This window comes from Panthera tigris, chromosome D3 (genome assembly GCF_018350195.1).
Source record: "Panthera tigris isolate Pti1 chromosome D3, P.tigris_Pti1_mat1.1, whole genome shotgun sequence".
Taxonomy (NCBI): Eukaryota; Metazoa; Chordata; class Mammalia; order Carnivora; family Felidae; genus Panthera; species Panthera tigris.
Genome location: NC_056671.1, coordinates 20,773,659 through 20,800,132, shown reverse-complemented (window position 1 = coordinate 20,800,132; position 26,474 = coordinate 20,773,659). Strand labels below are relative to the sequence as shown.

General features: G+C 45.9%; 1 protein-coding gene across 1 annotated transcript; it reads left to right on the top strand.

The window, feature by feature from the left end:
* The first annotated feature begins 1,292 nt into the window (after nt 1–1,292).
* Nucleotides 1,293–14,021, top strand: LOC102950120. The gene is made up of 3 exons (XM_042962848.1): nt 1,293–1,462; nt 1,574–1,897; nt 13,783–14,021. Exons 1-3 carry the CDS (start codon nt 1,309–1,311, stop codon nt 14,019–14,021), a joined length of 717 nt encoding a protein of 238 aa, XP_042818782.1. The 5' UTR covers nt 1,293–1,308.
* Nucleotides 14,022–26,474: the final 12,453 nt, after the last annotated feature.

Below are 26,474 nucleotides of genomic sequence, written 5' to 3'. Positions count from 1 at the left end.
TAATACTCAATTTAATGGACAGTAGCTGGAATCCATTGGTTTAACGCACAGGAGTTTTCAAACATTCAGAGATAGACATATTCTCAATTGTAGGCCAGAGGAGGGACCTGAGGTCTGGAGTATCTTCTGCAAAGAACTGGCAATTTACCATTTAATTGAGGTAAATGCCTCCAAATCCTATGGACTAGGGATTGTTTGGAGACTGAAAAATGCTACATTGATCAAGGGCAACACTAGAGGATCATTATCCAAGATTCAGCTCAATGATATGTGAATAAACAGAAGTGAGGAAACCTGCTGGGCTCTCAGGGTTGTGGGACACAGTGGGGTGTGTGCCCTTCAGCCAGGAGGGGGCGCTGTGGGACTGCACTGTCGTCCCTACACAGGGCCTCAGTGGGGACCATTCACTAAAAGGAACCTGGGACTGGGGACTGGGCCCTGTACTTCCTGAGGGAGACTGAGCAGGTGCGTCCCTTCTGGTGTGGCAGAGTCCCCACTTGAGCAAGGACATGTGTGTTGTCTCAACAGGTGCTTCCTTGCAGGGGTCTCCCCAGGGGTGAAGCCAACCTCCATCGTCCCCAGTATGCGATGTGAGGTGGCAAGAGTGACAGCTGACAAAGATTTTCAGTGTGGAACCCTGTAGGAATGCACACGACGAATGTGGGCTTCTACCCACAACCTGGAGAAAAGGTGTTCCTGTGTCCTCAGTGCTGAGGGAGCTTCTGGGAAAGGAAAACTCTCAGACCAGAGAGGAAGCAGGGAAGGGGGAAGAAATCGGCCTCCTGCACAGAACTGGCCATGTGTCAATGTGGACCCATCGGTGCTGTGGCCCTGATCCTCATCTGTGTGGTTGTACAAGAGTCACCACGTCAGTCCTGCCCCGTCAATAATAGCCAAGGAAGCTGTGGACAGACTCACTATGTGGAGCCAGAGTAGAGCACAGTGTGTCCTCAGGGGATGGGAGGCCACACAGAGGACACCTGGCCTGTCCCGAAGGAAGGGGATGGTGGACAGAGCAGTGGGAAGGCAGGAACTCTGATGAGATCTGCTCACCATGTTACATATGCTGTGTCTGGGCCTGGACACCAGGGGGTGGCCGTCACCTGCTTCTGAGGGTTGGCCATGATTAGAGCTGGGACCTGCACCTGGACAATGCCTGTGCCCTCTGCTCAGGACTCCAAACTGTGATCTCCCCTCTCCTGGCATGGCCCCAGAGACCACCTCCCCGTCCAACCCACCTGACATCCTCAGGCAGAGGGACTTGACCCAGGGTCAGAGAAGTGTCAGAGAGCTGCTGGTCTGATTTGCATGGATGGGCCCTCCCTCTCTCAGAGGATGAAAAGGGGAAGGAAGGGATTAGAGGAGATCTGCTCAGCTGTGGATCCACAGAAGGCAGGGTCGGTGATGACTTCCACCATGGCCTGGTTCCCTCTTCTCCTCACCCTTCTCATCCACTGCACAGGTGACTAGATGAGGGAACAGAGGAAGTGGTCCAGGGAGGACACGTGGGCCTTGGATTCTCCTCTGGTGTCTAGATCCCAGCATCCCCTTCTCTTTGTCTCTCCCCTTCCAGGGTCCTGGGCCCAGTCTGAGCTGACTCAGCCGCCCTCAGTGTCTGGGGACCTGGGCCAGATGGTCACCATCTCCTGCGCTGGAAGTGCCGACAACATTGGTATAGTTGGTGTGAACTGGTACCAGCAGCTTCCAGGAAAGGCCCCTAAACTCCTCATCTCTGCTAATAGCAATAAACCCTCAGGGGTTTCTGGTCGATTTTCTGGCTCCACGTCTGGCAACACAGCCTCCTTGACCATCACTGGGCTCCAGGCCGAGGACGAAGCTGATTATTACTGCATGTCTGCTGACTCTGTAGAAAGTGCTGACACAGTGCTCCAGGCCCGTAGGGAAGTGAGACAAAAACCTGCTCTCCCCACGCTGATGCGCTTTCCTTGTTCAGCTCCCACTGTCTGCAAACACAGCTGCTTCCCTAAAACAGAAGTCTGAAACCCAAACCAGTGAACTTTCTCTTGAGTATGTGTCCTTGTCCTCTCAATTCAGACACCAAACCCTGTCCCTGTAGGAGCACATTTTCTGTTTGATGTGAACTGAGCAGAAATTCCTGGATGCTGGGGCCGGTTTCCCTGGGGACAGAGTCCTTGAGGATTGTGCCTGTCTGCTGGCGCTGCCATAACATAATACCACACACTGGGTGAGAAAATCAAAAGATACTTATTTTCTCACAGTTTTGGAGGCTAAATGTCCAAATTCAAGGTGGTGGCAGGTTTGATGTCCCTGAGGTCTCTCTCCTTGTCTTGCAAATGGTTACATTCATCCTGGTTCCTCACATGGCATTTCCACGTGTGCTCACCCATGCTGTGTACCTCTTCTATAAAGTCTATGAAGTCACAGTGTGGGTTTCCATATAGGAATCTACGGGGACACAGTTCAGTCCATATCAAAGCACCAGGACAGAACCAGCGACACAGAGCATAGCTGTGTCTGACTCAGGATAGTCAACTGTCCACATGCTCTATGTGCGTGGCATTGAGAGAACCCTCACTACATGACCTATGTGGGCTCAGGGCTCAGATCACAGTACAGAAATGATAGGGAGGGTCCCCATGCTCACAGAGCTGACACCGTCTTGGGCAAGAAAGAGGACACATAAGCCAAATGTACTGTGTCTCACACTGACTTCCCACATGGGGAAAATGTGTCTGCAGTCCCAGGTAATGTCCACACAACATAATGTCTGGATGACAGAGATTGGCCCTTACGGACCCACTGGTAAGAAACCCAAGATTTGAGGATGACTGGATCAAACCACCCCACCCTCTGCCCTGACACCATCATGGCAACCGGGGAAGGGACACCTATTGCTTTGGGTAACACAGTGACTGTCTGGTGGGACCTGGACTCACTGACTAACCATGTAGTTGGGAGAGTTGGGGTCCAGGTAGAAGAAAATGATGGAAGCTTCACCAAAGAAGTCCCAGCCACCTGTATCATCTTCCCTCCATCCTCCGTGTTGTTCAGGTCATAGCACGGACTATGGACAATCTGCACAGGGGACACAGGCCAGGGTCTTTATATCTCATAAAACTACAGCTCAGCCCCCAGACCATTCTCATGCCCCTGCATCAGATCAACTCCAGCCCAACACACCCTCAGTGGCACGAGTATGCAATGCAATGCAAACAGTCCCATGAGAAATAGAAAGCAGAAAATATATTCCTACTATGATGGCCTCCTATTCCCTGAGGTTGTTAGAAGGTACAAAGTTTTCCAGAAACCTTAATGGTGACCATTTCTAGACCACCACGCACCTGAGACCTTTTCTTTTGCTCTCACTCTGTCGGGTGAGGAACAGACTCAGGGGCCAGTACAGGAACCACTCTTTTGTCCACACAGTCCATATGGGACTACTGCTCTCAGGCTCCCTCAGTCACCTCTGTGTCATTGCTGAGTGTTTCCACCTCACAGGGTCCTGGTCACAGGGAGTCAGATCACAGTCTGCCTGATTCCAATGCCACTGTGACTCTGCCTCTGAAAGACACAAAGCTTACTATTAAGAGTCACAAATGAACTCTCCTGGTTATCCCACACTTGGAACTCTCTTTGTCAGTGTCCCACCTGAATGTTCTTTCTCTATTGATTAATGTCATGTTATATCTCCAGGCCTAGGGTCATTTCTTTTCCCAAATTCCACTCTTCTCCTTATCCCTCCTCCCCTTTCCACTAATCAGTTCATGAACCTATACCTTCATCTCCTGTCTGTCGCCACAGTAATGTGGGGTGCATTGCAGGAAAAACACAGGGTCATTAAAGAAGGGTTTACTTCCTAGGAATCACTCTAGGATATAAGAGAAGTCATTCATTTTTTAAAGAATATTTTAATGTTTATTTATTTATTGAGAGAGAGACAGAGAGAGAGGGAGAGCATGAACAAGGGAGGGGCAGAGAGAGGGAGACAAAGAATCTGAAGCCGGTTCCAGGCTCTGAGCTGTCAGCACAGAACCTGATGTGGGGCTCAAAGTCATGAATCGTGAGTGAGACCTGAGCTAAAGTGGGGCACTTAACCAACTGAACCAGCCAGGAGCACCTAGAAAAGTCATTCTGCCCTTAAAGATTTCAGCCTCAAATGACTTTTTTTTATATGTCAAATATTATTTTATTTATTTATTTTAAATATTAAGTTTATTGTCAAATTGGTTTCCTTACAACACCCAATGCCCATCCCAACATGTTCCCTCCTCAATACCCATCACCCACCCTCCTCTCCCTCCCAACCCCATCAACCCTCACTTTGTTCTCAGTGTTTAGAGTCCCTTATGGTTTGCTTCCCTCCCTCTCTAACCCTTTTTTTTTCTTCCCCTTCCCCATGGTCTTCTGTTAAGTTTCTCAGGGTCCACCTAAGAATAAAAACATATGGTATCTGTCTTTGTCTGCATGACTCATTTCACTTAGCATAACACTCTCCAGTTCCATCCACATGGCTACAAAAGGCCATTTTTCATTCTGTCTCTTTGCCAAGTAATATCCCATTGTGTATATAAACCACAATTTCTTTATCCATTCATCAGTTGATGAACATTTAGGCTCTTTCCATGATTTGGCTATTGTTGAAAATGCTGCTATAAACATTGGGGTACAAGTGCCCCTAAGCATCAGCACTCCTGTATCCCTTGGGTATATTCCTAGCAGTGCTATTGCAGGGTCATAGGGTAGTTCTATTTTTAATTTTTTGAGAAACCTCCACACTGTTTTCAGAGAGCCTGCACCAGTTTGCATTCCCAAAACAGTGCAAGGGGGTTCCCGTTTCTCCACATCCTCGCCAGCATTTATAGTCTCCTGATTGGTTCATTTTAGCCACCCTGACTGGCGTGAGGTGGTATCTGAATGTGGTTTTGATTTGCATTTCCCTGATGAGGAATGACGTTGAGCATCTTTCCATGTGCCTGTTGGCCATCTGGATGTCTTCTTTAGAGAAGTGTCTATTCATGTTTTCTGCCCATTTCTTCACTGTGTTACTTGTTTTTCAGGTGTGTAGTTTGGTGAGCCCTTTATAGATTTTGGATACTAGCCCTTTGTTCGATATGTCATTTGCAAATATCTTTTCCCATTCCATTGGTTGCCTTTTAGTTTTGTTGATTGTTTCCTTTGCTGTGCAGAAGTTTTTTATCTTGATAAGGTCCCAATAGTTCATTTTTGCTTTTAATTCCATTGACTTTGGGGATGTGTCAAGTAAGAAATTGCTGCGGCTGAGGTCAGAGAGGTTTTTTCCTGCTTTCTTCTTTGGGGTTTTGATGGTTTCCTGTCTCACATTCAGGTCCTTTATCCATTTTGAGTTTGTTTTTGTGAATGGTGTAAGAAAGTGGTGTAGTTTCTTCCTTCTCCACGTTGCTGTCCAGTTCTCCCAGCATTTGTTAAAGAGACTGTCTTTTTTCCATTGGATATTCTTTCCTGCTTTGTCAAAGATCAGTTGGCCATACGTTTGTGGGTCCAATTCTGGGGTTTCTATTCTATTCCATTGGTCTAAGTGTCTGTTTTTGTGCCAATACCATGCTGTCTGCATGATTACAGCTTTGTAGTAGAGGCTAAAGTCTGGGATTGTGATACCTCCCGCTTTGGTCTTCTTCTTCACAATTACTTTGGCTATTCGGGGCCTTTTGTGGTTCCATACCAATTTTAGGATTGCTTGTTCTAGCTTCGAGAAGAATGCTGGTGCAACTTTGATTGGGATTGCATTCAATGTGTAGATAGCTTTGGATAGTATTGACATTTTAACAATATGTATTCTTCCAGTCCCTGAGCACGGAATGTTTTTCCATTTCTTTATATCTTCTTCAATTTCCTTCATAAGCTTTCTATAGTTTTCAGCATACAGATCTTTTATATCTTTGGTTAGATTTATCCCCAGGTATTTTATGCTTCTTGGTGCAATTGTGAAGGGGATCAGTTTCTTTCTTTGTCTTTCTGTTGCTTCATTATTAGTGTCTAACAATGCAACTGATTTCTGTACATTGATTTTGTATCCTGCGAGTTTCCTGAATTCATGTATCAGTTCTAGCAGACTTTTGGTGGAGTCTATCGGGTTTTGCATGTATAATATCATGTCATCTGCAAAAAGTGAAAGCTTGCCTTCGTCTTTGCCAGTTTTGATGCCTTTGATTTCCTTTTGTTGTGTGATTGCTGATGCTAGCACTTCCAACACTATGTTAAACAACAGCAGTGAGAGTGGACATCCCTGTCACGTTCCTGATCTCAGGGGAAAGTCTCTCAGTTTTTCCCCATTGAGGATGATATTAGCTGTGGGCTTTTCATAAATGGCTTTTATGATGTTTAAGTATGTTCCTTCTATCCCAGCATCTCGAGGGTTTTTGTTAGGAAAGGATGCTGAATTTTCTCAAATGCTTTTTCTGCATCGATTGACAGGATCATATGGTTCTTATCTTTTCTTTTATTAATGTCATGTATTACATTGATCGATTTGCAAATGTCGAACCAGCCCTGGAGCCCAGGAATGAATCCCACTTGGTCATGGTGTATAATTCTTTTTATATGCTTTCGAATTCAATGTGCTAGTACCTTATTGACAATTTTTGCATCCATCTTCATCAGGGATATTGGCCTGTAGTTCTCTTTTTTTGCTGGATCTCTGGTTTAGGAATCCAATTAATGCTGGCTTCATGGAATGAGTCTGTAATTTTTCCTTCCCTTTCTATTTTTTAGAATAGCTTGAGAAGGATAGGTAGTATCTCTGCTTTAAATGTCTGATAGAATTCCCCTGGGAAGCCATCTGCTCCTGGACTCATATTTGTTGGGAGATTTTTGATAAGTGATTCAATTTCTTCGCTGGTTATGGGTCTGTTCAAATGTTCAATCTTCCTGTTTGAGTTTTGGAAGTATGTGGGTGCTTAGGAATGTGTCCATTTCTTCCAGATTGTCCAGTTTGTTGGCATACAATTTTTCATAGTATTCCCTGATAATTGCTTGCATTTCTGAGGGATTGGTTGTAATAATTCCATTTTCATTCATGATTGTATCTATTTGGGTCATCTCTCTTTTCTTTTTGAGAATCCTGGCTAGAGGCTTATCAATTTTGTTTATTTTTCAAAAAAACCAACTCTTGGTTTCATTGATCTGCTCTACAGTTCTTTTAGATTCTGTATCATTTATTTCTGTTTTGATCTTTATTATTTCTCTTCTTCTGCTGGGTTTGGGCTGTGTTTGCTGTTCTGCTTCTATTTCCCCTAGGTATGCTGTTAGATTTTGTATTTGGGATTTTTCTTATTTCTGGAGATAGGCCTGGATTGCAATGTATTTTCCTCTCAGGACTGCCTTCGCTGCATCCCAAAGCGTTTGGATTGTTGTATTTTCATTTTCATTTGCTTCCATATATTTTTTGATTTCTTCTCTAATTGCCTGGTTGACCCATTCATTCTTTAGTAGGTTGTTCTTTAACCTCTATGCTTTCGGAGGTTTTCCAAACTTTTTCTTGTGGTGGATTTCAAGCTTCATAGCATTGTGGTCTGAAAGTATGCATGGTATGATCTGAATTCTTTTATACTTATGAAGGGCCATTTTGTGACCCATTATGTGATAGATCTTGGAGAATGTTCCATGTGCACTTGAGTAGAAAGTATATTCTGTTGCTTTGGGATGCAGAGTTCTAAATATATCTGTCAAGTCCATCTGATCCAATGTGTCATTCAGCGCCCTTTTTCCTTTATTGATCCTGTGCCTAGATGATCTATCCATTGTTGTAAGTGGAGTATTAAAGTCCCCTGCAATTACCACATTCTTATCAATTAGGTTGCTTATGTTTGTGATGAATTGTTTTATATATTTGGGGGCTCCCGTATTCAGCGCATAGACATTTATAATTGTTAGCTCTTCCTGATGTATACACTCTGTAATTATAATATAATGCCCTTCTTCATCTCTTGTTACAGCCTTTAATTTAAAGTCTAGTTTGTCTGATATAAGCATGGCTACTCCAGCTTTGTTTTGACTTCCAGCAGCATGATAGTTCTCCATCCCTTCACTTTCAATCTGAAGGTGTCCTCAGGTCTAAAATGAGACTCTTGTAGACAGCAAAGAGATGGGTCTTGTTTTTTTATCCATTCTGAAACCCTATGTCTTTTGGTTGGAGCATTTAGTCCATTTACATTCAATGTCATTATAGAAAGATAAGGGTTAGAGTCATTGTGATGTCAGTAGGTTTCATGCTTGGAGTGATGTCTCTGGTACTTTGTGGTCCTTGCAACATTTCTCTCACAGAATCCCCCTTAGGATCTCTTGTAGGGCTGGTTTAGTGGTGATGAATTCCTACAGTTTTTGTTTGTTTGGGAAAACCTTTATCTCTCCTTCTATTCTGAATGACAGACCTGCTGGATAAAGGATTCTCAGCTGCATATTTTTTCTGTTCATCACATTGAAGATTTCCTGCCATTCCTTTCTGGCCTGCCAAGGTTCAGTAGATAGATCTGTCACTAGTCTTATTGGTCTCCATTGATATGTTAGAGTGTGTTTATCTCTAGCAGCTTTCAGAATTTTCTCTTTATCCTTGTATTTTGCCAGTTTCACTATGATACGTTGGGCAGAAGATCCATTCAAATTACGTCTGAAGGGAGTTCTCCGTGCCTCTTGGATGTCAATGCCTTTTTCCTTCCCCAGATCAGGGAAGTTCTCAGCTATGTTTTGTTCAAGTACACCTTCAGCCCCTTTCTCTCTTCCTCTTCTGGAATTCCTATTATATGGATATTGTTCCGTTTGATTGCATCACTTAGTTCTCTAATTCTCCCCTCATACTGCTGGATTTTTTTTCTCTCTTTTTCTCAGCTTCCTCTTTTTCCATAATTTTATTTTCTAATTCACCTATTCTATCCTCTGCCTCTGCAATCTGGGCTGTGGTCGCCTCCATTTTATTTTGCACCTCATTTATAGCATTTTTTAGCTCCTCATGACTGTTTCTTAGTCCCTTTATGTCTGTAGCCATAGATTCTCTGCTGTCCTCTTTGCTTTCTTCAAGCCCTGCGATTAATTTTATGACTAGTATTTTAAATTCATGTTCCATTATATTGCTTAAATTGTTTTTGATCAATTTGTTAGCTGCCACTCCTTCCTGGAGTTTCTTTTGAGGAGAATCTTCCATTTTGTCATTTTGGATAGTCCGTGGGGTGGCACAGAACTGCAGGGCACTTCCCCTGTACTGTCTGGAGTAACTTGTGTTGGTGAGCGGGGCCGCAGTCACACCCGATGTCTGTTCCTAGTCAACCGCTGGCATCACAGCCAGACTGGTGTGTACCTTATCTTCCCCTCTGCCTGGGGCAGGACTCACTGTGGAGTGGTGTGGCCCCTGTCTGGGCTACTTGCACACTGCCAGGCTTGCGGTGCTGCTTGTATAGGATGTGGCGTATTAGCCCAGGTGGATCTGCAAGGTGCACCAGGGTGGGAGGGGCAGGCTCAGCTCAGTTTGCTGTCAGTGATCCCCTGCAGGAGGGGCCCTGCAGCACCAGGAGGGAAGCAGGCAGACCCGTCCAAGGGATGGACCCACAGAAGCACAGCGTTGGGTGTTTGCGTGGTGCATGCAAGTTCAGTGATGGCAACTGGTTCCCTTTGGGAGTTCGGCTGAGGATGGAAGAGGGAGATGGCGCTGGCCAGAGCATTTGTTCCCTGCGGATCTGAGCTCTGTCTTCTGGGGCTCAACACCTCTCCCTCCCGGTATCCTTTTGCCCTCTCGCTCTCCGAGCAGGGTTATTGACCTTTAACATGCCAGATGTCAAGTCCGGCTGGCTGTCAGAACTCATGGAACCCAGCCCCTCTGCTTTTGCAAGCCACACTTGGGGGCTCTGCCTTGCCAGGCGCGCTGCCCCCAATCTGCCCCGGATCCCTCCCACCAGTCCGTGTAGTGTGCACCACCTGTCCCCCCTTCCTACCCTCTTCCATGGGCCACTTGTGTACTCTTGACTCTGGAGAGTCCATTCTGCTAGTCTTCTGGTCGTTTTATGGGTTATTTAGCAGATGTGGGTGGAATCTAAGTGATCAGCAGGCCGCGGTGAGCCCAGCATCTTCCTACGCAGCCAACTTCTCCAAACAGCCTGCCTGTATATATAAAATTCTAAAGATTCCACCAAAAAACTGTCAGAACCAAGAAATAAAGTCCGTAAATTCACAGGATACAAAATCAATATACAGAACTCTGTTGCATTTCTATACACTGATAATGAAGCCACAGAAAGAGAAATTAAGAAATCAATCCCATTGAAAATTGAACCAAGAATAATAAGATACCCAAGAAGAAACTTAACCGAAGGGGTGAAAGACTTTTACCATGAAAACTCTAAAGCATTGATGAAAGAAATTGAAGATGACACAAGAAATGAACAAACATCCCTGCTCATGGATTGGTAGAACAAATATTGTTAAAATGTTTATACTACCCAAATCGATCTACAGATTGAAGGCAATTCCTATCAAAATGCCAAAAGCCTTTTTCACAGAACTAGAACAGTCCTAAAATTTGTGTGCAACCACAAAAGTTCCCAAATAGTGAAACAGTCTTGAAAAAGAAAACCAAAACTGGAGGTATCATCATTCCAGATTTCCATTTATATTAGAACACTGTAGTAATGGAATCCGTACGGTACTGGCACAAAACAAGACAACAAAATAAATGAAACAGAATAGAAAACCCAGAAATAAGCCCAAATAATATGACCAATCAATGTTTGACAAAGTAGGCAAGAATAAGCAATGGGAAAAAGACAGTCTTGTCAACAAATGGTGCTGGGAAAACTGGACAGCTACAGGTAAAAGAATGAAACCAGACCACTTTCTTTCACCATACACAAAAATAAACACAAAGTGGATTAAAGACCTACATGTGAGGCCTGAAACCATAACAATTCTAGAGAGAACTGGCAGTTATCTCTCTGACTTTGGCCTTAGCAACATTATTCTGGGGATATCTCCTCAGGCAAGGGAAATCAAAGAAAAAAATAAACTATTGGGACTACATCAAAATAAAAAGCTTCCGCAGAGTGAAGAAAAAAAATCGACAGAACTAGAAGGAAACCTGTTGAATGGGATTAGTCAAGGTCACTAAGTTTTCCAAAGGAAGCCTGCATGCAATGGCGGACTGATTCATGGTTCCATGATTTTTCCCTCTGACCCCCTCTCAGAATCTAAAAGGCCTTCCCAGTCCCAGGCTCACCATAAAAGGGGATGAACTTGTTGCCCCTGTATTACAACAAAAGTTCTCCCTCTTCACCTTTATTCATTTTTCCTCTTAGGCAGCTGGTGACCCTGTGAGGGCCCCCATATTCTCTGTGGGCAACATCTCCATTTCAGTGACTGCTGATCAGAAAGTGATGGGGACGAGGAGAGTCTGATACTTATAAGAATGTAGGCTGGAGAATGGCTCCTCCATCTACTCTGAAACTCTGTTCAGGGTGTTTTGAGAGTCCTTCGGTAGATGTTCACCATCCATGAAGATGTTCACCATCCATGATGGGGAGTAAGGACTCCCTTTGGATACATCTCTTCTTATTTCAGGGAAGTCACAAAATACATATGACATATATTTGCATCTAACAAACGATTGCAATAACGAGGAAATGTAGGGCATAGACTTCTTTATACATATTCCTTTCTACTGCAAATGGAAGGTGATTTAAGGAGAGAACTATTTGTTTGTTTTTAATTTAAAAGATAAGACTTCACAATAGTAAAGAAACAATCTCAATTTTAAAAATGCAGATTATCTCAACAAAGGTGATGTTCGTGTGATATAAATAAGCTTGAGAAAAGCTGTTCAACATCATATGTCAGTAAGAAATTGCACAAAAACACAGCAATGACATAGTATTACATACCCATTAGAATGGCCAAAATGAAAACCAAGATGACACCAACGTCTGGTCAGGATGTGGAGCAACGGAACTCTATTTCATTGGTGAGGGGAATTCAGGATGGTACAGCTACTTTGGAAAAGATTTTGGCAATTTCTTTTAAAACTGAATATTCTCTGAATTCTTGCCATTTGCAACAAACGTGGATGGAACTAGAGGGTAGTATGCTAAGTGAAATTAGCCAGAGAATCACCAATATAAAATGATTTCACTCATATGGGGAATGTAAGATACAAAACAGATGAACACAAGGGAAGGGAAGCTAAAATAATATAAAAACAGGGAGGGAGACAAAAAATAAGAGGCTCTTAAAAATAGAGAACAACCTAAAGGTTGCCGGAGGTGTTGTGGGAGGGGGGGATAGGCTAAATGGACAAGGGGCATTAAGAAGACATATGTTGGGATGAGCACGGCCTGTTCTATATAGGGATGAACCGCTGGATCCTACTCCCCAATCATGATTATTGCTAACTAACTTGGATATAATGGAAAAACATTTTTTTAAACCCAAAAAAGAAAAACCAAACAAACAAAACCCCGGATCATTGTCTTGCTTTAAAATCCAGGGATCATGCATCTTTGCATTTACCTAAAGGAGTTAAAAACAATGTGTACAAAAAAAACCCTGCACAAGTATGTGGACAGTGGCTTTATGCATAACTGCCCACACCTGGCAGCAGCCAATTGCAATGCCTTTCAGGAGGTGACAGGTGAGTAAACCCCAACAATAGAATATTGATCAGAGCTACAAAGATATGAGGCACCAAGACATAAAAAGACACAGAAGACATTTTGTTGCACGTTGCTAAATGAAAGCAGCCAACGTGTAATGGCTTCACGCTGTGTGACTCCAAGGATGTAACATTCTCCAAAAAGACGAATCTATGTAGACAATAAAAGAATCAGTGGTTGCAAGGGGTTGAGCATAGGGAGGGATGCACAACTGGAGCACAGAGGTTTTTTGTGGGAGTGGAAGTGCTCTTTGTGGTTCTAAAATGGACATATATCAGTGTATAGCTCTTGACCTATTGAATGAACAACGTCAAGAGTGAGCTTTGCTGTTATAAATATAGACTTTGGGTGACAATGACTTGTCAGTGTTGCTTCATGGTGTATAACAAGTGACCACACTCATGCTAGAGTTGGATGATGGGAAAGACAAGGTGGTGGAGGGGGTTGGTGTATTTGGGAACTCTGGAAATTCTACTAAATTCTTCTGTGACAATAAATCATAAAGTCTATTGATGTTTTTAAGTATTCAGTGGGCAAGACCAAACATATGGGCATGTCTGGGTCTCGGGCAGCAGGGGGCGCTGTGGCCTGTCTCTGAGCCTTGTGTGCTGTGATCCCAGCTGGGAGCCACCTGGCTCTGGTTCTCACTGTGGCTTAGCCTCTGGGTGCTCACAGGCCCTTGGGGAGCCCCAGGTCAGGCCCCACAGCTTTCGCTCCATCACCTCCTGGGGTGAGATTTCCAGACAAGGGTCAGTTTCAGGGTTCAGGCTGGGGCTGGCCAGCCAGGGGAGGTTTGCACTAACGGTCTCTCCCTCCCCTTGGGCTGCTGGAGGCAATAAGAGAGACTCTGGGAGCCCGGATGAGGGATAGTGAGGACACTCTGCTGAGCAGGGGTCTCCACCATGGCCTGGGCTCCTCTCCTGCTCACACTGCTGGCTCACTGCACAGGTGGCTGGAGGCTGGGATCGGGGCTGGAGATGAGAGGACTGTGGAACCATGTATGGGCCCTGTCCACTGACCCCTCTCTCTCACCCCGTGTCTCTCTTCTGGCTTGCAGGGTCCTGGGCCCAGTCGGTGGTGACTCAGCCATCTGCAGTGTCCTAGCCTGTGAATAAGACTGTTACCACCTCCTGCACAGGAAGCAGCAGCAACGTTGGGGCTGGAGGTGTGTCCTGGTACCAGCAGCTCCCAGGCAGTGTCCCCAACGTTGTCATCTATGGTAGCAGTGCTCGGCCTGCGGGGGTCCCGTCCAGACTCTCAGGCTCCAGGTCAGGGAATGTGGCCTCCCTGAGCATCTCTAGCCTCCAGGCTGAGGATAAGGCTGATTATTACTGCTCAGTGTGGGACCACAGTCTCAAAGCTCACACACTGCTCTAGGCCTGTGGAGAGGTGAGACCCAAACCTGCTGCCCTTCAGCAATGGGACTTCCTGTGAAGCTCATACCCCTTGGCCGACAGAGCTGCTTCTTTGTTATTGTCTTCTAATAGTGGAGTCTTAGACAAGGCTAGGGAATTTCGTATAAAAATAGTGTCCTTGTTCTCTCAAATTGTGCCCCTAAATCCAGCCCTACTCTGCAAAACATTGTCTGATTTTCTTCCGTTGGGCAGGATTTACTGCACACCTGGCGGCAAGCTGTCCTGGGAATTGAGTCCCCGTTGGGTCGGAAGCAGGCAGATTCCATATGTTCCTGATCAGGATAGACGACTGTACAGAGATCCGTCCCCGCACACCCTCTGGTGAACACCAAGTATGTGCCAGGCATGACCCTTGGGCTTAGGTTCGGCGTGAGTGCGCTAGGGACAATCTACGTCCTCATGTTGCTGAAAATGTCCTGGGAGAGAAAGAGGACAAAGATGTATGAATAGCAACACATAAGATGTTTCTGGAGAGTGAACAAGGGTGAGGCAGTGAGGTGGACCTGGAACATTGGAGGGGTTGACAGGAAACCCCCGAATCTGATGTGCTGTGATGATGTCTCAGTGCTGCATAGATGATCAAGGTGCCAGAGGGGAACGTGAGGAGGGGACCAGGTAGAGGCTGTTGACTGTGTCCCCATCAGACCTCTCCTCCTCAGGTCAGGGGTCCAGGCTCGGGTCCTGCTGGAAGAGCTGTGCTGAGAGGTGGGTCCCAGGGAGCCATCTCTGTCTTTCTGACAAGGCAGAGCTGCCTCTTTCCAATCCCTTCCCCTGTGGTCCTTGTTGATGGACTCCCCCATTCCCAAAAGCAGTAGACAGGAGAGGAATCCAGGTGAGGGCCCGGGGTCTGACCCTGCTCAGTAATCTGGGGTCAGAGGGAGGAGGAGCACCCCAGCCATCCTAAACCGTGGGATGTGGCCGGTCCAGGCTTCTGTCTGCCTGCTGTGCCAGCCGAGGACACATCATTCCTCAGGGGCCAGGTCTCTGGTCACCCTGTCCTCCACTCATGTAAACCCATGAGGGAGGGTCAGGATCTGGGGAGGCTGCTGTAGGGAATGGAGGAGTGGGTGCGGGTGAGAAGGTTGCAGCCCAGTGATGGGCCCTGAGCTGAGGGATCTCCCCCAGTAGTGAGGAGGGGGCCGTGGAAGTGGCAGGAGTCAAGAGGGCTTTCCCTTCCCCCAGGCGCGATACTCACATTGCCTTTCACGTGCTTTGTCGCCTGTAACGGAGCCAGAAAGGGGTGCTGTGGGCATGTGTATGAAGCACACGGGTGAGCCCAGAGCTGTGGACCCAGCACCTGGCAGCCATCAGGAACAGCTCAGTAACGAGGGTCCAGACAACCACGGGCCTCTAACTGGGGTGCCAGTTTTGTCACAGAGGACAGGATGTTTTTGGGGTGCGAAGGTATGTGGGATAGAATGGAATAATCCATGTGGTTTTGGCCAGCAATCAGGGACAGCAGAGGCCCACCCCAGGGGCCCCTGGGTGGCTCCGTCAGTTAAATATCTGACTTCGGTTCAGGTCATGATCTCATGCCTACTGAGTTCAAGTCCCATGTCAGGCTCTCTGCTGACAACTCGGAGCCTCCAGCCTGCTTCCCATTCGGTCTCCCTCTCTCTCTGCCCTTCCCCCACTTGTGTTCCGTCTGTCTCTCTCTCAAATATGTATAAACATTAAAAAAATTAAAAAAGAAAGACCGATGAAAGCGTCTTCCTCACTCTCTCAGGTAGGATGAATTCTCTTCCACTTCCTGCACAGCTCAAGGCCTATTTGTGCTCATGGAAAAGAATGAATGAGTATATGAATGAGAGTGATAAAAGTTTTCTGAGAACACAGTATGGAAGAGTACATCTTCAGTTTGGTAAAGAAAACTATAAAATGCCTTCCCTTCAGTGAACACACACAGAGATGAAGCACTGAAAGCTTTCCCACCTCGGGTAGGGAGCAAGGCCACCATGTCCTATCTCAACACTGCTGTTCCACATAGGACTGGATGTGTCTGTCAGAACCATAAGGCAAGACAAACAATGAGAGGCATTCAGATGAAGAAGATCAAGAGACAATTGTCCCATTTCAGGTGAGAGAATGACCTACAGGAAAACTACAAAGGAACCTACAATTAGGTATGCAAATATATAAATTCAAAGAGTCATAAATAATTTTGGAAACATTTTAGAATAAAGATCAACATAGAAGATCATATATATGTATACATACTAGCAATAAACAGGTGAAAATAATAAAAAAAAAACCTTAAAACCACTCGATGAATGATTTAGGGGCATATTTCACAAAACAAGTGTAGGCCACAGGTGCTGAAATCTGGACAATGCTGGTAAATGTAATAAAAGTGGATCTAAAACAAGGAAAGATAAGTTCCGTTCATGGATTAGAAGACTCATTATAGTAAATATGCCAGTTCTTCCCACATTGTATAAAAGTGTAATTCAGTTCCTGTCCTAGCAAGTCAGGGTGCTATGGATAGAGGATAGACACACTGGTCAGTGTAACAGAACATAAAACCCAGAAACGGACCCACTGAATGAAGGATAAATGATTTTTTTCTTTTACAAAGTAGAAGAAGCCTTTCTGAGGAGAAAGGATGGACTTTTGGACAAATGGCCACAGAACAATTGGATATCTTGAGAGAGAAATGAATCATACTTAAAACTCACTTTTTATATATTAAAAAATCACTAAAAGGATTATAGACATAACTGTAAAACATGAAGCTACAAACATTATAAAGGAGAAAATATTCAGGATCTAGGGTTTCTATAAATTTGTTTAAATAAGACCCTGTCAGGGTAACCCATGAAAAAACAAAAAAAGAAAAACAAAAAATGAAACTTGCTAAATAGGACTTCATCAGATATAAATTCATTGTTATTTCCTTTTGTTTTAATGTAGTAAGCCAAGGAAATTACCTAAAAATATGGAAGATTAACATAATACTCAATTTAATGGAAAGTAGCTGGAATCCATTGCTTTAACGCACAGGAGTTTTCAAATATTCACAAGATAGACATATTCTCAATTGTAGGCCAGAGGAGGGACATGAGGTCTGGAGTATCTTCTGCAAAGAACTGGCAACTTACCATTTAATTGAGGTAAATGCCTCCAAATCCTAAGGACTAGGGCTTCTTTGGAGACTGAAAAATGCTACATTGAACATGGGCAGCACTATAGGGTCACATTATCCAAGATTCAGCTCAATGATGTGTGAATAAACAGAAGTGAAGAAACCCACTGGGCTCTCAGGGCTGTGGGACACAGTGGGGTGTGTGCCCTTCAGCCAGGATGGGGCGCTGTGGGACTTCCCTGTCTCCCTACACTGGACCTCAGTGGGGACCATTCACTAAAAGGAACCTGGGACTGGGGACTGGGCCCTGTACTTCCTGAGGGAGACTCAGCAGCTGCGTCCCTTCTGGTGTGGCAGAGTCCCCACTTGAGCAAGGACATGTGTGTTGTCTCAACAGGTGCTTCCTTGCAGGGGTCTCCCCAGGGGTGAAGCCAACCTCCATCGTCCCCAGTATGCGATGTGAGGTGGCAAGAGTGACAGCTGACAAAGATGTTCAGTGTGGAACCCTGTAGGAATGCACACAACGAATGTAGGCTTCTACCCACAACCTGGACAAAAGGTCTCCCTGTGTCCTCAGTGCTGAGGGAGCTTCTGGGAAAGGAAAACTCTCAGACCAGAGAGGAAGCAGGGAAGGGGGAAGAAATCGGCCTCCTGCACAGAACTGGCCATGTGTCAATGTGGACCCGTCGCTCTGTGGCTCTGATCCTCATCTGTGTGGTTGTACAAGAGTCACCACGTCAGTCCTGCCCCGTCAATAATAGCCAAGGGCGCTGTGGACAGACTCACTATGCGGAGCCAGAGGAGAGCACAGAGTGTCCTCAGGGGATGGGAGGCCGCACAGAGGACACCTGGCCTGTCCCGAAGAAAGGCGATGGTGGACAGAGCAGTGGGAAGGCAGGAACTCTGATGAGATCTGCTCACCATGTCACATATGCTGTGTCTGGGCCTGGACACCAGGGGGTGGTCGTCACCTGCTTCTGAGGGTCGGCCATGATTAGAGCTGGGACCTGCACCTGGACAATGCCTGTGCCCTCTGCTCAGGACTCCAAACTGTGACCTCCCCTCTCCTGGCATGGCCCCAGAGACCACCTCCCCGTCCAACCCACCTGACATCCTCAGGCAGAGGGACTTGACCCAGGGTCAGAGAAGTGTCAGAGAGCTGCTGGTCTGATTTGCATGGATGGGCCCTCCCTCTCTCAGAGGATGAAAAGGGAAAGGAAGGGATTAGAAGAGATCTGCTCAGCTGTGGATCCACAGAAGGCAGGGTCGGTGATGACCTCCACCATGGCCTGGTTCCCTCTTCTCCTCACCCTTCTCATCCACTGCACAGGTAACTAGATGAGGGAACAGAGGAAGTGGTCCGGGGAGGACACGTGGACCTTGGATTCTCCTCTGGTGTCTAGATCCCAGCATCATGCTCTCTTTGTCTCTCCCCTTCCAGGTTCCTGGGCCCAGTCTGTGCTGACTCAGCCGCCCTCAGTGTCTGGGGCCCTGGGCCAGACGGTCACCATCTCCTGTGCTGGAAGTGCCAACAACATCGGTAGAATTGGTGTGAACTGGTACCAACAGCTTCCAGGAAAGGCCCCTAAACTCCTCATCTATGCTAATAACAGACGACCCTCAAGTGTTCCTGACAGATTTTCTGGCTCCAAGTCTGGCAACACAGGCTCCTTGACCATCACTGGGCTCCAGGCCAAGGACGAGGCTGATTATTACTGCCTGTCTGCTGACATTACTCAAGGTGCTGACACAGTGCTCCAGGCCTGTGGGGAAGTGAGACAAAAACCTGCTGTCCCCACAGCAATGGGACTTCCTGTGCAGGGCTGACTTTTTGGCCAAGTCATGTGCTTCCTTGTTTGTTTTGTACAAATTAGGGTCTGAGACCCTCCACAAGCAATAAGTCTACAAAGTCTTTCCACATTGTTTGCAATTCCTCCTTGAAGCCTGTCTTTGGGATCAATATACTGTGTGATTTTCTCAAACTGAGCACATTCCTGGGTGCCAAAGGCAGGCTGCCCTGAGGACAGGGTCCATGACAGGTCACAGCAGAAACAGGGACACAAATCCAGCTCTGTCTGAGTCAGGACACATCGGGAGTGTCCGCTATGTGTCCTGGTAACAAAAGCTCCCACTAATTGCCCCTGAATCCTCATCTATTATGATAGTTGGATCCATTGTGGATCCTGATTCCCTCTTTGGCTCCAGGTCTAGCAACTGTGCCTCCCAGATCTTCCCTGGGCTAAGGCCTGAGGGCTGAGGAGAAGGCTTCTGGTCCTTGCCCCTCCTGGGACAGCATCGTGGGCTCACACAGAGTCCCAGGCCCATGAGAACTGAAAGCAGAACCTCTTTCTCATCTGCTGGGAGGGCGAGGCCCCAGCAGCTGCTCAGGTTCAGCCTGTGACTTCTGCTTCTGATGCTCCTGCTGCTGCCACCATGGGCCCCGCTGCAGGCAGCAGCACCACCTGGGAGTGATGGCTCCTCCTTCCCTTCTGTCCCCAACGTCACTCACAGCAGCCCCTTCCTAGACAAAGGGTCTCAAAGGACACAGAAAGCTCATCTCGCCCATCACGTTGCGACACAAGTTCTCTAAGTTCATGGACTGCTGTCATAGGTCCAGTGTTCTCAGCTCCCACCTGACTTCTGAGGAAGCCAGGGTCTCCATCCTTGGCCATTTACCTATTTCTAGAAGTTTCCAGACCTATGTAATCCTCTTATTAGTCTTCAGTAGAAATAACTGTTCTTTTGGCTCTTTGGGATGATGTCTTCTCTCCCTGCAGCACCAGCCCCAGAGTATATATGACTAAATCACATTTTTTTTTTTTGCCTTTTGTAATGAATCCCTGTCCATTCCCATCAATGCTGAGAACCAACCAGTGATTTTCTTATTCACTTGCATTGCCTACTACTTACAGAAAGATGTTGGATAACATGGCGTTTAGGTCACGTTAGCCTTTTCATCTTGTAGAAATATCCTCCCCACCCCCATCTCATTTTATTTTCTGGGTGTGGGACTGAGTTCTCTGTGTGTGGGAGACTCTGTGTTATCACAGTATACATTTTCTGTCTGTGAATGTGGAACGAGGTTGTAGACAAATGAAACTATGATCTCTGAGGGTCGTTACTGTATTTTGTTTATTGTGTTAGTGTATTATTTATTTCTTCACTCGTCTATTTGCATCTAAATTGGTTAGCATATAGTCCAATAATAATTTCAGGAGTAGATTCCAGTGATTCATCCCCTATGTAAACACGCAGTGCTCATCCCAACAAGTGTCTTCCTTAATGCCTCTTACCCATTTAGCCCACGCCTCCCTCACAACCCCGCCAGCATACCTCAGTTTGTTCTCTATATGTAAGAGTCTCTTATGTTTTGTCTCCCTCTTTGTTTTTATATTATTTTTGCTACCCTTCCCTTATGTTCATCTGGTTTGTATCTTAAGTTGCTCATATGAGTGAAGTCATAGGATGTTTCACTTTCTCTGACTGGCTAATGTCACTTAGCATAATATCCTCCAGTTCCATCCCCATAGTTGCAAATGGCAAGATTTCATTCTTTTGATTGCTGAGTACTTCTCCATTGTATATATATACCACATCTTCTTTTTCCATTCATCTGTCGATGAACATTTGGACTCTTTCCATACTTTGGCTATTGTTGATAGTGCTGCTAGAAACAGCCTGTTTCTGTGCCCCTTTGAAACAGCACACTTGTATCCCTTGGACAAATACCTAGTAGTGCAATTTCTGGGTTGTAGGGTAGTACTTTTTTTTTCTTTTTTCTCACTCACTTTTTAAAAAAATATAACTTATTGTCAAATTGGCTTGCATACAACACCCAGTGCTCATCCCAACAAGTACCCTCCTCAATGCCCGTCATCCATGGGTAGTTCCATTTTTAGTTTTTTGAGGAACCTCCATACTGTTTTTGAGAGTGACTGCACCAGTTTGCATTCCCACCAGCAGTGCAAGAGAGATCCTTTTTCTCTGCATCCTTGCCAATATCTGTTTTTGCCTGAGTTGTTAATGTTAACCCTTCTGACTGGTGTGAGATGCTATCTCATTGTGGTTTCAATTTGTATTTCTTTGATGATGGGTGATGTAGAAACTTTTTTCATGTGTCTTTAACCATCGGGATGTCTTCTTTGGAAAAGTGTCTATTCATGTCTTTGCCCATTTCTTCACTGGAATATTTGTTTTGGGGGGAATGGTTTGGTGTTTGAGGGTATGTGGGGAAAGGCTGGCTAATCCTGTTTGTCCCCTGCCAGCAGGGACACCATTCAGGGCCTCCAGGGTTTCTGGCAGCAGTGTGCTCACTAGATGATGCTGACCTGCCAGGACCTGGGATTATCACCACCCAGACCACCTCTATCACTGTATTAGTTCATTAACACCTCCTCTGTGTGCTCCCACTTGTGAAAGCCCCGGGCATGGAATCTGGACAGACAGACAGAAAGGGTTCACTTGAGTGCAGCCAGTCCACCCCCATGGAAGTTTCTGTAGCCATAAATATACTATGGGGAGCTCAGTCTGCACAACAGAGCTGGGTATCTACCATGACCTGGGCTTCTCTACTACTCACCCTCCCCACTCTCTGCACAAGTGAAGGCAGGCCTTACCCAGGACAAGTGGGAGATCCCCCCACTCTGATCCAGGAGATCCGGGGTCACTGCCCCACACCTTGCACAGGGCTCTTCACCCAGTCAAGTGGGACAAGACCTCTCTCTGCTGCCCTTGTTCCACCCATCTTGTCTCTGTTACTTAGTTTCACCAGCACTAGTCAGAGTCAGCGACTAGTCCTCACTGAGGAGATCTCTGCCGTCACGGCTACAGCAACACAGGCCTACCTAAGGCCATGACGTCCATCTGGATATTCAAGAATGACCACTTGTCCTTTGCCATCAATGCTAAGTAATAACCATTGATTTTGGCTTTTTAATTACATTTTCTAGCTATTGAGGAATAATTTGAAAATAAAAGAAGTGAAGATCTCCTTTACCTGCTCTTGATCTTTGTGGAAATCGTCTCCTCACTACTGCAGGAACCCAGATGTGGGCCTCAGGACTACATCATCCGTGTGTGCGAGAGTGTGTGTTTTACCATATTATACATGTATCTGTTTGTATTTTTATGTGGGTTTTATTAGGATATGGTGTTAAATCTAGTGAAAGGCCCTTTTGAGACCAATTGGGGCAATATGGTCATATCTCATGATGTAATAATATGGTGTGTCATATAAAACTCTTTCTTATTATGTAACCCAATTTGTATCATTGGAATCAATCACACTTAATGATACTATCAATTTGTAAATATGGTATTGAGGTCTCCTTGTCAATATTTTGTACCCAATATTTCTATCAATATTTCATGATACTGTTCTATTCTTTTCCTTTTTGTGAAAGGTATTTTGAAAGTGTATTTTTGAGTTTTATAACATTTTTAAAAGAAGTAAGAAATATTCAATACCGTGTTATATTATGAAAAAATATGAAGCAAATAAATTGGAATCATCTAAATTCTGAAGTTTTGTTAGATGTCCCTTGTGAAAACGTCTGTACCTAATGTATTTCTGTGGAGTGCTTCAGTAATAACCTTTTCCATTTTTATATTGAAATTCGTCTATTCACTCAATGTATTTCTAGGACAGCCAGTTTTGTAACTTCTAAGAAATTATGTATTTAATCTATTCTTAATAAGGTTTACCACTTACAGGATGTTTTTCTTCATTTTTCCTTTTTCCATGTGAGATTAACCGGATACGCTGTGGGACAGCCCTGTGGTCCCTACACAGCTGGTCAGCGAGGACCAATCACTCAAAGGAGACCAGACCTGGAGGCTTTGTGGTGTCGCAGCAGGTGCTACCTCCCAGGGCTCCCTGGACAGGAGTTCCACCCCCATCCTCCACAGTGTGTGGTGTGAACTGAGCTCCAGCACCAGGGCTCAGGGAGGGGCTGGGCAGTCACTGGATGGACCTCATTTGCATGCACAGCCCCTCCTGTGGCAGAGGGTGGAGGAGGAAAGGAGGCCTGGGGCGGCCCAGCCCAGTGTGGGGACCAGGGGTTGTGTCACCGTGGCCTGGATATTGCTGCTCCTCCTACTCTTCCTTCACTGCACAAGTAGGGACAGGCCTTATAGACTCAGGTGCTCCCCACATCACTCCTCCTCTGCTCAGAATCCTGAATTTTGGTTTCCATTTCTAGCCGCATTCCCAAAGGGTGTCTGTGTTGGCAGGTTCCCTGTCCCAGCCTGTGCTGACCCAGCCGCTCTCCCTGTCTGCATCTCCGGGAAAACTGCCAGACATCTGCACCTTGGGCAGTGGCTTCAGTGTTGGCAGCTATTACATACATTGGTTCCAGCAGAAGCCAGTGAGCCCTCCTCTGTATCTCTTATACTACTACTCAGACTCAAATAAACACCAATGCGGTCCCCAGCCGCTTCTCTGGGTCCAAAGATGCCTCGGCCAAGGCAGGGCTTCTGCTCCTCTCTGGGCCACAGCCTGAGGACAAGGCTGACTCTTCCTGTGCTACAGCTCATGGCAGTGGGAGAAGCTTTGGCTTCTCACAGTGACTCAGATACGGAGAAAGTGAGACAAAAACCCCTGGGTTCACAGACCTTGTGTCTGAGCTTCTGTTATTGGGAAGCTTCTGTGGAGGCTCCTGTAGGGGAGAGTCCTCTATGGTGACAGCTGTCCTTGAGGAGGAAGGACTGACACACAGATGATGCTCTTGCCTGAGACAGCACACGTGTCCCAGGAGCCCACGTGAATCAGGGAATGGAGCCCAACTGCACATGCCCCTGGGTCTGGAGAAAAGTAACAAGAACAACTATTTTACAACCAAAATCTCTGGCTCTCCCTCTAGTCATATCTCCTTTACTACTCGCAGAATACTTCACTTCACACACTCATGTTCATCAATTATACGTTTTGTATCTGTTTTCCTACATCTAGAAATTCTTTGGGACACACACACAATTGAGTGTCCTACAATTTAACTGAATTTAATGCTTAGTTTGTCTGTGGGGAGATAGTGTCAGATCCACAGGGGAAGGGCTCAGCACCAGGAGGCTGCTCCCTATTTTGATGCCAACAACAACTAGTAGATGGCCTGCACCCTCTGTCCAACCTGGCTACACGTTGAAGGTTTCCACGACTCCCTCCTCGAGTTCCATTAATTTGCCAGATCAACTCACAGAACCGAGGGAGACACTGACTCCTTTTGTCAGCTCATTAATGATATGATGATGGGGGTCACATAAACAAATAATGAAGAGACACCTAGTGTTAGGTCTGGGAGCGTCTCAAGCACCAGAGCTTCAGTCCCTGTGGAGTTGAGGTGCATCTGTTCTGAGAGTGGATGTGTTAGCCAAACTGGAAGCTCTTCAAACCCTGTACTTTGGCATTTTTATTGAGGATTCGGGTAGACATGATTGGACATTAACTGCACTGTCAGTCTTCCCTCCCTGTCTCAAGTATGAGGGGGTGAATATTCGCAACCTCTGATCAAGGCTTGGTCTTTCTGGGCACCAGCCCTATCCAGGAGCCATCCAGAAGCCCACCCAGAGTCATGTCATTACAATTAAGAAGCTTCTAGTGCTCTTGTCACTTAGGAAACGACAAGAATTTCAGAAACTCTGTGTCAGGATCCAGGGTGCAGAGACTCGTATATAGTTCCTAAGATCACACAGTAGTATTGTCTCAACTGGACAAGGTGAACTAGATAGTCATGTTCATCCACAAATCTCAGGCCAGAAACTGTGACTCTTGTGTTACTGACGACACATCCATACTCGATATGTTAATAAGCACCTTGGTCATAGACACAATTTTCTCTTTCACCCATCTGACAAAAAGTGAGTCACAACTTCTTCAGACTCACCTCACCCCTCCCCCTCCCGACACAGGCTCCTCTTCTCCCCTCTGCTCCTGCCTCCCTCAGGCCTTCAGTCTCTCCCTATGGTGCTTCAGGTCTGAACCCCAGCTCTATGTTAGGATTTCAGAGAGAAGTAAAATTTTACAGTAATTTCCACTCTCTAGGGTTCATCTCTAGTGATGAGAAGTCGCAGAAAATGGACTGGCAGGAAATCCACTCAACATCTGATTCTTGCTCTCATCTCTGCTTGTAGTTTTCATGCCCACCAGCCTCAGTAAATCTCTGTAATATGACAACAATATTATTGTGTTTGTGACAAATGAAGGTTCATTCAGCCTTTGAGTATTTGCCCACAAAAGCCATTAGTACAATGAATTTTTGCCCTTCAAACTTACTGAAGTTCCACCAAAGGTAACTGTTGACATAGCCAACAAAGGAAGGATGGGCTACATAGTTCCAGACATGACAACTTTTCCTGTTGTTGAGAATATTTGTTTCCGAGGCCATCAGGAGACTAACGCAGCCACACAATTTTGTTCCAATCATTGAGGTCTCATGTATTAGCCTTTTTCCAAAATAAAAAAGGCACTCTTTCATGGTCACCGCCAAGGAGGCATCCAGGGACCTTGGAGGCATAGTGGGGGGTGGCTGTGCTGTGAAGGGCAGAAGGAAGGGACTGTGTTGTCACCCCTGTCTTGTGCTTCCTGAGACCTGAACCCACACATGTGGGATATGTATCTGTTGGGTAAAAATGGACTGAAGACCCATCCCCAAGATCCATATTTAGGATTCAATGGAATTCCTATCAGAACTAATCTGCACCAAATTCCTCTTCCTTGTGTACATTCCATCCTTGTGCAAGGGAAGTGATCTTCAAGACACTAGCCTTCTTTAGCGCCAAGCTCCAGAACACAGGAGGCTTTTTAAAGAGCCAACCCCAGCGATGGATTTGCATGGAGAACAACACTCAGGGAGTGGAGAGAGGACATTAGAGGGACAGGGGTACACTTGTCTACATAGTTGGCCTCTGAAGGAAAGACTTCCTGAGGATACATGAAGCATTTTCTCTCTCTCTCTTCTCTCTCTCTCTTTCTCTGTCTGTCTTACACACACACAGACACACACGCAGATACACACACACACACACACACACACACATCTCTCCTCTGAGTGTATAGTGTCCTAGAGTTTTCAGTTTCCCAGCTTCTCTTTCTCTCCAGAAATCATAGTCAACATGTACTCAAACAGTACCACCAGGGTCAGAATCCCAGGAGGCAGAATCCCCATCATCAGAAACACCAGCAACATCCAGTGTGACTGGGGTCCTGTCACAAGGGCAACAAGCCCATTATCTGAACACCTGCTCTCCTGGGACAAGATTGATGCTCGGGAATCCCAAGGAGACTCTCTGTCCCATGGGTAGCTCAGTCCCCGACAATCTCTGGGATCCAGCCAGCCCCCA

Excerpts from the sequence above, each read along its gene's own strand:
- LOC102950120 (XM_042962848.1), top strand. The coding sequence starts at position 1,309 with ATGGATGGGCCCTCCCTCTCTCAGAGGATGAAAAGGGGAAGGAAGGGA. Across the intron at positions 1,463-1,573 it reads CCTTCTCATCCACTGCACAG|GGTCCTGGGCCCAGTCTGAG; the intron begins GTGACTAGATGA and ends CTCCCCTTCCAG. Across the intron at positions 1,898-13,782 it reads TGACACAGTGCTCCAGGCCC|GAAGCAGCAGCAACGTTGGG; the intron begins GTAGGGAAGTGA and ends CCTCCTGCACAG.